The sequence below is a fragment of the Ambystoma mexicanum genome, chromosome 13 (assembly GCF_040938575.1).
Source record: "Ambystoma mexicanum isolate Mex_15411 chromosome 13, UKY_AmexF1_1, whole genome shotgun sequence".
NCBI lineage: Eukaryota > Metazoa > Chordata > Amphibia > Caudata > Ambystomatidae > Ambystoma > Ambystoma mexicanum.
This window is the reverse complement of record NC_090938.1, coordinates 220,627,859-220,643,593: the sequence shown is the minus strand read 5'-3', so window position 1 is coordinate 220,643,593 and position 15,735 is coordinate 220,627,859. Positions and strand designations below refer to the sequence as shown.

The 15,735-nt window shown below is 45.5% G+C and overlaps 1 protein-coding gene across 3 annotated transcripts in view; it reads left to right on the top strand.

The window, feature by feature from the left end:
* The window catches only part of PPFIA4 (PTPRF interacting protein alpha 4), a 3,167,227-nt gene that overhangs the window by 3,096,460 nt on the left and 55,032 nt on the right, over nucleotides 1-15,735 (top strand). For all 3 annotated transcript variants that reach the window (XM_069633679.1, XM_069633678.1, XM_069633680.1), the window contains one exon: nucleotides 11,974-12,068. In XM_069633679.1, coding sequence (XP_069489780.1) covers nucleotides 11,974-12,051 — 78 coding nt within the window. In that variant the 3' untranslated portion in view covers nucleotides 12,052-12,068. The remainder of the gene's footprint in view (nucleotides 1-11,973; nucleotides 12,069-15,735) is intronic.

Below are 15,735 nucleotides of genomic sequence, written 5' to 3'. Positions count from 1 at the left end.
AGCAGGCGGACAAACAGAGGAGGGCAGAGTGCATGAGCAAGTCACGAACGATGCAATGGCTGGACGGACAGAAGGACAGGTGCAGAGGTGACATCAGGGAACACTATATGCACAGTCAGAGGGGCCGAAGAGAAGGTGGGCAGGTATGACATGCATGGCAACTAGAGATTGAATGGAGAAATGGGTGGGGCCAGAAGGGGGGGGAGAGAGAGAGAAAGAGAGAGACAGAGAGAGAGAGAGACCAGGAGGGGGAGATAGAGCCACGAACATTACCCCATATAGAGCAACAGGCAGACATTTTTTCTCTTACCTCCAAGTGTCTGTCACTGACACTGGCTGCTGTTGCCTATCGCCTGCCCTCGCCTCGCCTGTGCCAGCGCCGCGGCCGGCCTGGGTCAGGGTGTGGTGGTGTGGCTGCCTGAGTGCCGACTGCCGGCGCCGCTGAATGCCCTCCTGGGCTGGGCAGGGGTACCGTAGGTGGTCCTGTGCCTGGCTCGATGGTCTCTCTCCTGGACTCCCCGGGACCCGGCCTGGCCTCCTGGCTGCCTCCTCGAAGTTGACCTGGTCCACTGAGTCCTGGTGGTCTGTCCTGGTGGACAGGAATCCTGAGTCCTGGCTGTGGCACTAGTCCTCCTCTGTGCGTGGCTGAGGCTATGACTGCAGCCCAGTCCTCTATGTGCACAGCAGGCAGCACCTGTTGAATGCCAGCTACAGCTACTAGTCTGTGTCAGGGAGGGCAGAAGGGTCAGAGGGAGGGCATAATATAGGGGCGGGCGCCCTGGCATTTCAATTTGGCCTGGCCATTTGTTGCAGTAGCAAGTGTAAGTAGCAACTTTCAAAGTCTTTCATGTGCACAGTGCACACCTGCGCCGCTTTCCCCTGCAGGCAGCCTGGCTCCAGCAGCCTGCTGCCGAGGGGCCAGGTGTGAATCGTATCTTTGCAATTGCAAAGAAACACTTGTTGTCTTGTCTCTCTTCCGACAGAGCGGAAGCCGGGCCTGACTCCTGAGCACCAGACAGACCGTCCCTCGCACCCGGGCCCAGGCCCTCTTGTTGTTTGCAATTTTCAATTTTGCATAATTGGTTTGCAAATACATGCTGCCTGATGCATGCATCATAATTTATGATGCATACATCATGCATGCATGCTGCAAATCAAAGCAAGGTAACAATGAGTGTTACCTTGCTTTGTTGATTTATGCTGAACCCCCCCCCCCAGCCCCCTGCCCCAGCCAGCCCAACCCCTCCACCCATGGTTCTGCGTGAAAGAGAAAAAACAAACAATTGTGATGTCTGTCACTGGGACTGGAGATCTCAGATCGATGTGATGCATCATGTTGTAAAATGCACAGCCGCCGGCGCCGCGCGCGCGACTCGCAAGGCCCCGAGGTTCTGTGGGAAAACAAACAATTCTGGGACTGGAGAGGAGATGTTGTTTTGTTTAATAAAATACAAAGCCGCCCGGGCCTCACGCTCAAGCCGCCCGCACCGCTCGCGCGAGGCCCCCCCTGAGCGCGAGGCCCGGGGCAGTTTGTCCCCCCTGCCCCCCCCTTGTGACGGCCCTGCCAGACACCCTGTAACTTGATTCACAAGACTCTGACCTTCCGCTTCAGAGAGGTCACTGAATCAAAACTTCCAACATCCTCAAAAGTCTAAAGCCATCAAAATGCAAAGGTGATGTATGCCCAGCTTCTATCATTAAAGACTGCTCTGAGGCACTAGTCCCTTTTATCACCAAGTTCATTAACGCCTCCTTCACTTCTACCCTTGTCCCCATGGGACTCAAAGAATTTTGGTTCCTCACTCTACTATCTACTAAAAAAAACTTTCCTGGACCCAGCAGCCCCCAACATCCACCCCCAATAACAGTCCCATTCTTGCTATAAATCCTGTATAGGGCTGCCTACAACCAAATTCAGATCTTCCTGGAGACCAACAACATCATAGGAATGCGCCAATCGGGCTTCCGGACAGGACACTGCACATAATCAGCCTTGCGCGATCTGAAAAATCAGCTTGATAACTTCAGGGATGAGGGCAAACCAACCTTGCTCCTCCTCCTTGATCTATCAGCGGCGTTCAACCTTGTGGACCATCATATTCTATGTCACCGACCCCCCAGCATTTGCCAACTTTTCCCAAGAGGCTGCAACTTGGATTGCCTCATTTCTTGACGGGTGATCCATGAGAGTTTTTTTTTCAGACATAGCCAGTGCCCCTACAGAACCCATTGCATGTGGTGTCCGTCAAGGATCCTGTGTGTGCCCCACCCTCTATAATATATTTACCAAACCCTGCTTCGACCTCCTGGACTCCACTGGTATATCATACACTAACTTTCCCGATGACACCCAAATTCTCCTACGCCTGACAGGCAACTATGATGATGGCTACCTCACCCTCAACACAATCTACTTGACAATCCAGGCCCGGATGGTCAAAACCACTTATGCCTAAAGGGCGACAAGACAGAGATCTTGTTGGTAGGTCCCCAGCAGTTCTGAAGAATCTTGACAACCAATATACCTCCTTCAATATAGATGGGATACATATTCCTGTCTCTGCCTTTGTGAAAACACTTGGAGTTTATTTCGATGCCACCCTCACCCTCACAAGACAAGTGATTTCTATTGCATCCTCGGGGCCTACACGACCAAACTGATTAACGCTGCCAGACAATTCTTCACGCCCACCAGCTGTTTCGCCCTAGATCGAGCCGTCATCTGTGCAAAGCTCGATTACTGCAACTCCCACTTTGCCGGCACATCCAAACAGAACATTAACAAAATGCAGGTAATCCAAAACAATACCCTGCAAGCTTGCCTCAACATACCAAAATGAGACCTCGGCAGCAAGTAAGGAGGTACACTGGCTCCCCATTCGTGAAAGGATTTTATTCAAAACTCTGTCCATCACACACAGATGTCTGTCCAACTAAGCCCAGGCCTATCTATCTCACAAAATCAGGAGAACGAACTCCGCCAGACCATTAAGGGCAGCCCATGCACACTGCCTTGCTCAATCCACATTCAAAGAAGCTGGAGCTGGTGGATCAAGCTTCCCAAAAGTAGCAGCTACACACTGGAACTCCCACCTGCCCTAAGAGAAGAGGAATCCTATTGGGTCTCTCGAAAATCACTGAAAACCTGGCTATTTGCCGAACACAGACGACCCGACATGCCATAGGCATATTACGCAGGAACATGATCTAAGTGTGTAACCTTCTGCTCCTATATGGAGAAAAAGATTTGAACCCGAAGCGGAGGAAGTGTATCACCTCTATCTCTCCTCATTTTGTGTAACTGGTCATAACAGCGTCCTGATGCACACGGTTTGGGCACTTTACAAATGCATGAACAAATAAAAAAATAAATGAATAGTTTGATATTGATGCTCACATTTGCCAAGCAGCACATCTGTTTAGTGCTTCAGTGTTGTGGTTAAATGTGTGCCCCACTGTAGACGATGGTGCATGAATTCCACAACCCATCCTAGGAAAAGATTTTGGCAACACAAGGTACCATCCAGATGTGAACCTGCAGTGGTGTGTACATTGATCGCCTCACATGGTGAGGGACCATGGGAGTTGTAGTCTAAAACATCCGGAGAGCAGCATGTTACAGTCCTCGCTCTACCCAGAATGTAAGAGGCGCTCCAAAAGCAGAGATCGGCTGCATTTTTGCAGAAAGATATTCATCCACAACCTTGCATTCCTGATGAATGCAAAGTGTGCTACTAGTCTCTGCTGCAAAGGTATTAACGGTGAAACAGAAGGGAAAGATGTCAGCGGCGCCATGAGCCCCTCTTCCCTCGAATCACCCCCTAAATCCACACAGGTCTGATCGCCTTACATGAGCAGTCTGTCATCTGAGGCTCAGACACGCCTCTCTTAAGTGCATGTTGGTAACACATCTCATCCTGTTTGAGCAATGTAGAAGCAAAACACGAGTGGTGATTGAGCAGAATATGTTAACACCCCATGCATGAGTTAATGCATCCCACCCTCCAGCCTTTCAGCCAAATCGTTAGTTACGGAGTTCCCACCATCTCTTCCTATGCCCCGGGTGATGCTGCATTACATTGGAATAAAGAGAATTGGGGTTTTGCCAGTGCTCGTCCTTCTATTAATTCATCGCATAGTAACATGGCCATGCTATCAGTTCGTTAACAGGACAATGAGCAAGAAAGTTATCAGCTACAAAGCGAAATTTGGGGTCGCCATAGCAACCGAAAAAATAGTCATGCAAGGTTATTTTCATATTTCGGAGAAAACATCACCTTATACATTTAGGACATACAAAAAGAAACATGTATCTTAATTTGACTGCATCCGACACAAAACCAGCCACTGGGAAAATGCAGAAATTGAAGTTAAGAAACAAAATGCTGGGGCAGGACATGAAATCTCTGGCCAAGTTTCTGGGCTACGGTTATTGTCTATGAAGGTCTGCTCTGCTAGTCAATAACTAAAAAGGTATGCAATGATGCCACACTGCATTGTGGCTGTGATGGGGTTAATGCTTGCTGCTAGAGCGATTACCTTCAGGGCTTTAAATAATTACTTTCATTAATGATTGGGGGCAAATAGTCGGTCTGTGAAATGTTTCTTTTTTAATATCTTGCTTTCGGATATTTAAAATAAATGGTATTGTGATTATATGTGAATGTGCGTCTACTAGTTGGCGCAGATTACCTTCCACAGCTAGTACTTAAACATTGTAATTTAATTGTCTCGGGAGGATAGCTCAGGGGCAATGTGCTCGTCTTGGAAGCAAGACAGTGCGGAGCAACACAGGTTTGTTCCCCGGGTCTGCACTTAGAAACCTCTAGCTATTAAGTGCGTTATAAATAACCAATTATAACTAGAATTATGAAAAGACATCTCGTGCTTACTTGAGGCATTCTGGTCTCTTAACGGAATTCTTGCAGGGTATGTCCAGATAGGGTCTGCAACATTTGGTTCTCCAGATGTTTTTGGACCACAACTTCCACCAGCCCTAGCCAGCATAGTTGATGTGGGGGATCAGGCATGTCTTAGGCCAGGAGAGAGGCGCGGGTTGCAGACCACTGAAGTGGTTGCAGGCAGGTCACTATAAATGCATCTTTAGATAAAAAGATTCCATCAGGCGTAAGGACTGGTCGATATGTTGTGCCAATGATGGGCTGTTGCATGTCCACTCGAAAAAAAGCTTAATGTAGAGATTTTCTTTTATGGGAAGTCTAACTTCTCCAGCCAGTAGCTGAATTCTCCCAGGGCACAGAGTTATGTACATGTTGCGGATGTTCTAAACGAAGTACACATTTCCATTGGTGGATGATAAAATAATATCCTGATATCTTATTAGGGGTGGGTGAAATGACCGCAGGCAAAACGGAATTGGAGTAATTTGCCAACAATTTCATTCCTCTAGTTGGGAGGTTTACTACGTTTTGCTGGGTTTTTTTCCTGCAGAAATTTCGTTTTTCACCAAAAGTTCAATTGTTTGGGTTCAAAACAGTGGAAAAAAATGAAATTTCGTGAAAACTGTGATTTAAGGCGGAAACCAACCCAACATTTTATTTTTTTCGAAAAACAAACATTTGAAAAATGAAATTTTGGTCAAGAAAAGTCCACAAACTGCCAATTTGAAATGGGCTGATCAGACACATTTTGCCTGGGATCCACCAACTTTTCTTTGGAATCAAATTGAGCCGTTTCACCTACCACTATACCTGTTTTGCCATTACCCCACCACACACTCACATTGTCAGCTATCTTTCTATATATATAAAATGCTTAGGTATGTTTCCATACTTAGCTGATGCAATTCATCAGGGTTAGGGTCCCCTCTGCTGTCCAAATGGCAAAGTGCACCCACTCAACAACATCTACCATTTCAACCAACAGTCTCTAAAGAGTAAAACGCTGTGGGACAAAGGCCTCCTCACGGGCTAAAACTGAAAGTAGGTGCTGTAATCATGCTACTATGCAATCTTATGCCATCACAGGGACTCTGCAATAGAACAAGGTTGACAATTATTCATCTACAAAGACACACCATAGAGGCCTGTGTGATCGATGGAACTTAGATACTGTTCTTATACCGTGCATATCTCTCATTCCATCTGATACGTTTAGCCTTTTCAATGAACATTAATAAGTCACAAGAAGCTACGCCCCCTTCCTGGAATTGATCGGTGGTAATTCAGTTATTTAGGAAGGGGGACAAAAGTGACCCTATGAATTACCAACCAATATTGACCTTTAAGATATGCTAGAATGGTGTATGTTATGCTGGGAACAGCTAGTTCTAAATAATTACTTTAAAACCTGGAAGGGCTACATCATTTCATGAATGCACATGGACATCTTTAAGCCTTGCTTCTGTGATGCACATGATGTCAAGTGAGTGCTTACTAAGGATTCGACCGTGAGGAGCGTATTTATTTTTATTTGCAGATCTGGCATACATTAAATATCCTTTAATGTCCCCCCTTTAATAATTGTTGGTCTGTTAATAATTGTAGCCTTTGGGAAGTGGAGGCCTTCTTTTTCAGGGACTGTCGCTTAATGTTTGATCGAGTGCTGCTGAAATTTGCAAAAGTGAATATCGAGTTAGGAGTGTTCATCGTTGTATTGGGCTTTTGAGTTGTGGTGGAATTTTGGACATTATTTCCTGGCCAGTACCTTTAGCTCACCTGCTGCACACACACAGAATGTCCTTGTGTCCACTTGTTTGGGGAAAACAAATAGACTACATGCTGGTTGTGGGTAACAGGTGGGAGCTAATATTAAGTTGAAATAATTACCAAAATGCTTTAACGTTGAAAAGAGTCTAATAGGTGCACTTTAATGAAATGCAGGGAGTGGGAAGGCAGGGTTCAATGTTAGCCTTTGACTTAAGCCCACAGGCACATGAAATGGTATAAATCACAATCAACAATTAGTTGATTGCGAATAAGCCAGTGTCCAAGTTATTCAAGGAATAGCTTTTCATGTTTAATGTTCATTAACAGCTAATGCGCGTTTCTACCATTTCACGGTCTTCCTCGGGACATTTCCTATTCCTGTATCCATTTAATAATTCAAACATATTTGCAATAGTGCTCCAAAATAACTCACTTCCTTACTGCATAGCTCAAATACTTGTCTACAGTCCACAGCCGCGCCTCACTAAAATGCTAGTGGGGTACATACCCTCTGTTACAGGATAGTCCCTCTATAATTATAATTGGTTATTTATAACGCGCTTAATACCAAGAGGTTTCGAAGTGCGGATCCGAGGATCAAACCTGTGTTGCTCCACATCGTTTTGCTTCCAAGACAAGCGGTGTTGCCCCTGAGCTATCCTCCCGAGACTATGCCACGTGGGAATACTGCTATCCCTCTATGAAACTGAGTACAACCACCCAGGTGTATGATATTTTCAATAGACTATCCTGTAATAGAGGGTATCTAGCCCAATAACATTTGAGCCATGTATTAGGGAAGTGGGTTTCCTGCTGCTTGTGGTTCTGTGTTTTCTTTCACTTTCAAATCTAGCTTTATGCAGCAGTTCTGGTCTTGTTGTATGTGATTCCAATTCTAGTTAATAAAAGACAAATGAAATGTACTAAAACAACGTGTTTTAAAATTCAAAATATTATCGTCCAAAGTTCAAACCTTTATGAATCCTGCTTCACAGGAGAGGAAGTGATTTTTGTTTTACCTCCTTCCCACTTCCTCAGCCTGGCGAGCTTTGCCCTCTTGTAATCAGGCAGTGTGGCATGCCATGTGCGTTGGAGGTCTGCTGGAAGGAAGCAGGAGCTGATGGATGTGGCAGATGGTCAGGAGAGCAAATGTGGGGGAGTGTGACGCTGACCCCTTGCCTGACGTCCCACCAAGGCCCTGAAACATGTGACTGCTATTTCTGCCATCCTTGACTAGGTGTGAGCCCTTAGTCTAAAAAGGATTGTAAGAAAAAGGTCTTAGAGCAGGTCAGATTGACTTAGGTGGAAATTTGGTGATTTGCCATGATGCCAGCTACATCTGAAACAGAAGTAGTCCTTGGTCAGAGTTCTCCACATGTCATATTGTCAGGCTCTGCCTGTGCTCTACATATATGCATTTGGTAGCCATTTAAACTCATTTCACAGGCCAGTTTCTCAACAAGTAAAACAGATTTGCGCCGAGGTTTCAGTTGGTAAATCTATTTTTTCTTTTTGGGCAGTTTTTTTTTCTTTTTTTGATGGAAGTTTTTCCAAAATTGTTACAGTTGACTGAGGTATGTTGATTTATGAGTTTAGACAATGGTGATATAATGGGCAAAACAGAATACCATGTGTCAGATAATTTAGAATACACTGATATTAAGACTTTGCAAGACTGTCCACATTGTTACACTCAATGCTGATGGTTTGTAGCATAAAATGTACATTTTAAGAGCGGCACCTGTAACGTAAACTCTCTCTTTTCATCTCTTGCTCCTACCGTACCTGTTCTCTGGCCACTTGTATCAGGAGACCAAGTCAAGCAAACACTTTCCATGAGAGTACCCTGTATGATTTTCTTTGTGGTACGATGATATCAAAGAACAGTTGGTTCTCCAAGCTATCCCAGATGACTCTGGTGCCTTGGCAAATGGTATAGCGGGCAAAGCACAACCTCTGTGGCATTCTACGCATGCACGGGTGCAGAAACCAATGTTGATGACTGCCTGGATAAACTGTGACTTCCACAATCTACTGAATAAAGATGGCTATTTACTCTCGGACTGCCTTTGCAACACTTCCTCTCCTGCCAATAATTTGATCCTGGAGTCTTCTACTGAGGAGTACCATGTGCCCCACTCTGGGCTTCCTAGCCCCATTTCTAGGACTATCTGAAGGAGGTAACCGTTCCCTTCTTGACCTGTTCCATGACTTAGACGTGGTTGCAATATGACTTATATCTGGGTTGTCTGAACTTTTTTTGTGGGAAATTGTTCCTGAATCTTCCCATCAGTAGGGTTTTCCAAACTAGGTGGCATTGACCCAGGAATACCTTTCCTTCCTTTTGGATACCTCACCAGTTATGCGTTTACCTTGATGGTGGGTGGATACTCCCCTTTGGGGGGGCTGACGTAACCCTTGAACAACGTCTAAGTCACGTTCTTATCATATCATAATGTTCTCCACACTGCCACCACACAGGTATTCCTTTTGGCCCTCCGACTTCCTCTCTCTCTCTCTGGAATTCTGATTTCTGGCCATCCTCTCTGGGTCCCCTTCCTGTCCCCACCCCTGTAATGAAAGATCGAGGTGTCAGCATTTCTTCCACGCTCTCCATGGAGCATCAAGTAAGCACAGTTTGTCAATGTGGCTATTTTGCAGCTTAAACTGCTCAGGAAAGTCCTTGCCTTTATGCCGGCTCAGCTCTGGGCACCTGTGATGTCAGCACTGGTCACATCCTCAATCGATTACTGTACCTCTCTATTCGGCCACATCCTGCTCACCTACTGCGGCACCTCCAGGTACTTCAGAATTTGGCAGCACGCCTATCCACTTCCACGCTGCGCTGTGCCCATATCTCACCTGTGTTACGCCAACTCCACTGACTTCCTGTCAAGCAGCGCATTCAATTTAAGGATGCCTGCTTAGTTCATTGGAGCTTTTATGGTCATGGACGGAATACCTGCAGGCCAAATTCCACCCGTATGTGTCAGGGCAAGTACTTTGGTCTGCGGACGCCTGTCTCCTCTTGGTACCTCAGGTCAAGCTCAGCCGGTTTGGGAGCCTCTCTTTTTTCTGTTGCGGCTGCCTCCTTATGGAGCTCTTTCCCTCGTTCTTTCTGTTCCATACTCAACCATTTTGCTTGCCGCCGGGTCTTGAAGACTTATTTGTTTTAAATTAGGTTCTCTCCCTCTGTTCTGTTGAGCAGCACCAAGATACCTCGGTGGTGAACGCGTGCTATACAAATACAATTAGTGTAACGTAACAGGCATTTCCAGAATTACTGGGCAACCTATGAACCACCGCTGTTTGTTCCTGCATATCCTGCAGAGGCATATCATCCCAGCCCTTGGGGTTGACATTATCTTCCCATTGTGCATCACAAGGGCTGGACACCCCATGGGGTTGGGCACGGCACAGCACTGTCGAGACACCATTCACTTGGGGAACTAGTGGACTGTTTGCCAGTTACCGGCACACTAGTTACCCTAGCCACCAAGCCTTCGGTTGGGCTCTCAAGGCTGGTAAATACCTCAGGCATTACCTTGGTTCAAGAAGAATCTTTTTGTGGTGTTTTCCATTTTTCTAATAAATGGCCTAGTTCTTTAGTACATCCCTTCTATAATGGAGTTCTCGGTTATCCAATTTACCGTTATCCATCTGGCTCAAGCACCAACTGTGAACATCCTCCTTTCCAAAGTAGGGTAAGTCAGGTTGAACGCGTTGCTCCTTCACTGCCGCGCAGCCAGTAACAAGCATTGGCGCACTGCCAAGCAGCACGCCAGTCAACAAAACACTCCTGGTTCCAATGGGCCAACGGCAGTTGTACACTTCCCTAAAGATCCCTGGCTGACAAATGTGAAAGAATGTGAACTCTGGTTTGACGTGTTATGAGCACCCTTCTTACTAAAACAGGAGCACTTCAGGCTCTGCCACACAAAACAGTGAAGGGGGTCATTGGCTGGGGCATCTGGCAAGATATCTGGTGAGAAGCATCCTCACCAACCAGAACTTTCTCAGTGAAATAAGAAGGGTTTGAGAGGTTCTAGAATGCCTCTCATTCTCATTGTCCCCAGATCATGTGCTCATCCTGACCACAAGAGCTGTAGTATTCTATGATGTACCACCGTCGGAGGGTGCCAATCTCGCTGACCCTACAGGCAGCCTACTCTACCGACCAATCGCAAGGATGTTGGGGCTAGTGGTTTTAATATTAGGAAAAATAAAGCTCTTCGAGTTCCAGGGCCAATTTTCTCCCAGTCCTCAACCGTACACTTCAAACACTCCTTACTGCACACATCAGAAAGTGACTACAATATGGGCAACGGGTGTTTTTCCACACATTTCTAATCTAACCTCAATCAGATCCACTGTCAGGCAGCTACCGCCTCAGCCTTTTTTCTAGTGCTCACCTGCCTCAGTGCTGCCAGTGATAGGCCTGAGACTCCAATGATCCTCAAGTTTTAAGGCCACCTCGGTCCCCGACCACCAACGCAGCAGCTCAAGTGCTGCTCACTTCACACAGCTAGTAACTACTGCAATATAGGCACATTCAGTGTCCCGCAGCTCCTGCGTCCCAAGAAATCATTTACACAGCGATGCAGGCACTGCATCACAGCGCGGCCTGTCATTCCTGCATAACCCTACTGCAGCCAAAGCAGGTCATTGGCACGAGCCTCTATCATAGAAAATGTTAACACCAAGTCTTCCCAACCAGCCTCCAGCATATATCAAGCAGCACAAACTCAATCCTCTTCAGTCAACATCAGGTTCACAGCACCACCCCGGATGCTCACAATGGCATATGTGATGCAAATGAAAAATGCGTCCAAATTTCCCTCTTGAATGAAATTGTGTGCTTATCTTAAAATGTAAGGACATCTGCTCTATCCATTGAGGTCTCAAAGTCCTACCAGGCCTTAGCAAAGCTTGAATATTTTAAGGGACATCTTGAATGCGATGTTTGTGAACAGCTTTTTTTCATTTATTTCACGTGTATCTTGTCTACCCAAATTGTTGAGCATCTGTTTTGTAAAAATTGATTCAATTCTTTCCTGATTAAGAGAACGAGAGACGCGCAGGGCATTTGATGGGCAGGTCAATGTTGCAATGCATTTGGCGCGCGACGCCTGTTTGCGGTCATCTAAGTTTAGCATACAATGTGTCTGTGGTTGATCCGCAGTATTAATAAGATGTCTGTGAACACTGTGCACGATTGCCAATCAACAATGCATACCACACTCTTGTTGGTCACTAATACGCTATACATATGTTCTTGCTGTCTTCCCTATGCGTCCATCCACAGTGGGGTCGTCGGGGTCCCAGCGACTGGAGGCGTCCGCTGTTCGCACCTACTCCTGCTGATATGCGGTTCCCGGAGTGACTCAACTCTGCCAACTTGTAAGTGCCCACAGAAAGCTTTGCATTCTCCTTTCTAAACATTTGTTTTGCACTGGTTACAAATTGAAAACATAATAGTGATTTAAAAAATTTGAACCCGCACCGCGAGTAGCTGACCAGCTAATACCATGTTTTCTTACGGTGACTTGCAAGAGAAATATGTTCTCATTACAAATAAGTGAGAAATCAGAGACCTTTTGGGACCATAATTGTTAGTGTGGTTTAGCGCCTGATTAATTTCTTTCTTTTAAGGCATTCTTGCAGTCCTCGATTTCTTCCCTTTCTAGATATGTTCTCCCATTTTAGCCAACTTGTGAAATACTTTTTTTAAATGTTACTCATAATCCAATTGTTTTGAAGTGCAGCGAGACACCTATTAGTAGGAGTGGTTAACACCCTACAATTAAAATATGATGATAATATATTCGCTCTGCGACGTATGAACACTTAACATTTGCTACATAGTAAAACAAATATTAAAAATCATCCAAAACTATTCAATGCAGAAAGATCCTTAAATTGAGGGGTACTTAAGAAATTGTATGTCTTTTGCTTTTTGTTTGCTTGTGTATTTATGACTGCGATTACAAATGCGACATGGCCAAGGGAGGCACTTTAACACTTTATATAGAATTATTCCTGTTAATTCTGCTAACTTTGAGTAAAGTCTGAGACACTAAAACGTACATTCCTGTTAATTCTGGTAGAGAAGGGAGTATCCATACCAGATGATCACCCCTGAGAGGGGTGGGGTGGGGGTGGGATTCTGATCATTTCGATTGTTACATGGGTCCTCATTACGGGGGTGCCAGAAAACCCGCCGGTATGCGTCAGGTTTCCGGCAACCCGTAACAGCCATACCGCCGCCTGATGTCTCGGTGCACTGGGATATGACAAGGGTGGTGGTAACAGTTACTCTCCATTTCCATGGCATCCCAATCGGTACACGGAAGCACCAGCACCGTTGCTAATGGTGCCTGTGCTTCCGTGACAACCATGCTGGTAGGAGCCTGAAAACCCATCAGGTCACGCTTGCCGGGGCATCCGTGACCCCTACCGGTTTCGTTGTAGTATGGTGGTCTGGAAAGTTTCCTGGTATGTTGCTACCGGCACCCTTATTTCCGGATTGCCATACTCGGATTGAGGCCCATGGTCTCCAACACAAGGAGTCAGTGTGTGGCCTCTTTTTGGACAGAGCGACCTGAGTGTCCCCCAAAAGTAAAAGAGGCTTATTGTGCAATATTTAAAGTACTGGTAAGTACTGTTTTCTTGGCATCCTATCATCCGTTTTTATTTTAAGATGGACATTGCTCTGCTCTAAAGTAACTCCAGTTGGCATAGTGCCCATTTAACGACGTCCTTAAAATCTCTCGCACTTTGGTGGGTGGATATTCTTTCTGTTCATTCGTTGATGCCTTCCATGTGTTTATAAAACCAAAGACGACATTGATTGCCAATTTACCTTGGCTTGGATTATAACATATTTTGAATGCCAAAGTGTTTTCCTATTATAGCTTTTTCGTTGCACTAGATCAGGGTTGTCCAACTCCAGGCCTCGAGTGCTGGCAACCTGCGGGCTTTTCAGGATATCCCTAATTAGTATGCATGTTAATAAGGGCTATCCTGAAAGTCCCACCTGGATCCGGCATTCGAGGCCTGGAGTTGGACAACGCATCACTGAATACTATCATACCATGACTCTGGTTACTGTGTCCTGATTTTTCATTTTTTTTTTCAAATTCGCTAATTTGCATTGCCTTCCTCGGCCGCCAAATATTACAATATGGCTTCAAAACATTCCCCTTCGGCTCTGATGGAAATGTTTCTTTAACGAGTGGAACGTGATGTAAGATCCTATTGCTGTTCCTCTGTGTGGGCAGAGTAATAATATTGAATGTTTGCTAAATAGTTTTACGGGCGATCTTACTATTCCAACAGATGCCTTTGACTTGCCAAAGGGTCACTCCTATCCCTTATGATTCAAATACCTAAGAGTCCTCGGCCTGCGTCTTGGGGATCAATAAACTGGTTCCATCTATCATGAGCGACTTAAATTATTTGTGATGTGAACCAAACGGGACGCATGATATAAACCCTAACAGTGTCTTAGTGCCACTGTGATCTCTGCGACGCGCTCTCCCGCCCCATCGTCTTAGTAAGCTGTCCCACCTGTGGGCCCGCATCCACTGTTGAAAGCCAACATCTGCTGAATATTAGCACTTCCTCTGCCAACTGCATTGGCCACTTAAGGGTTGGCTGGTTCAAACATTATGTCTGGCCTTGGTGTGCCATCCTCTCCGAATACCAATACGTTCTCTGTGCTTGGGCAGTGTTCCCCTTTGTCGCCAATTAGGGACAGGCATTAAAAGAAAATCACGCCTTAATATAAATATATAAATCATTTAAATAGGCGTAAATCAGTGTTTCTGCAACACATGGCACTTTTTAGTTTGGGATATTAGATGGTGCTGAAAGCACTACCTTTAAGCCGAAACTATTGTGATTAAAGTAAGAGCTTTAATTTAAGAGCTTCAAATATGGGCTTTGAATGAGGCATGACTTTGAGGAGCGAGACACAGTTGTTCGGTTAATGAATCCCTCCTATTCCCTGCCCCTAGCCATGCTAATCCTAATGGCTAATCCCACCCATGTATGCCCATCTCAGACTCTTTGAGCTGTGAGCTCTTCCATGGAGACAGCCATCTTGGATGACTGTCTCTAAGGAAGCTCTCTGGAAACAAGGCAAAAATAGCGGACATGTTTGAATGGGAAAGATACCATGTATCTTCCAAATAAAATGATACATTGAATCATATGAATATAATCTTTTTTAAATAGATAAAGTCGTTTGCATTGTGGGAGCTAGTTTTTTACAGGGATATTGAAGTCCAGAATGAGAGAAAGTTAGAATTCATTGAGTTCGGGAATACTGAGTTTGCTGTAAGCAGAGTTTAAAAGAGAATTTTCCAGGCACTGCCATGCCCTGGACAAAAAGATCAATGTTTCTCGATGCTGGTAAGAACAAAATATCTGTAGCTGCCATTCTCTGATGCAGCGACGCATACTAGTTACCAAAACAAAGCAGAGCACCCTCTGGCGTGCTAAGTCTTTGGTTTCACTTTCCAGTTGTGTGGTGTAAGAAGGCGCTACACTGCAGAAAACTAGACCGAGCAAGTGACTTCCTTGATCAGGCAGTCTTCTCATTTCCTAACATTTCCTGATTAATGTTTGCCGACATTCTAATTGTTTACTTTGTATTCTAAAACTGGCGACATTGCGTGAATCACATTGACTTCTTGCCACCCAAGCCTATTGTCCAGGTAGAGCCAAGAAACAGCAGCGATGCTCGACTGCACGGGGGTCAATGTATGATGTCAGTAAAGCTTTGTGTGTTCTGAGCCAGGAGGAGCGGTGCTGCGAGATATCTCTCACCACTTACTGCGACTCTTCCGAGACTTGTGATGCTATGTTTGGTGGGAACAAGCCACTAGCTAGTGCGTAGTGAGTAGAAACGATTCACTGTGTAGAGTTGCGCTATACAAGCGCCATTCAGCAACCATTCAGGAAGTTTGCAACTGGCCGTCTGATTCAGATATAGTGCCACAGTCTTACACAAAGGGATGATTTAATCGGTGGAGCTGGGTCTACCTATTGTGTACCGGTGCAG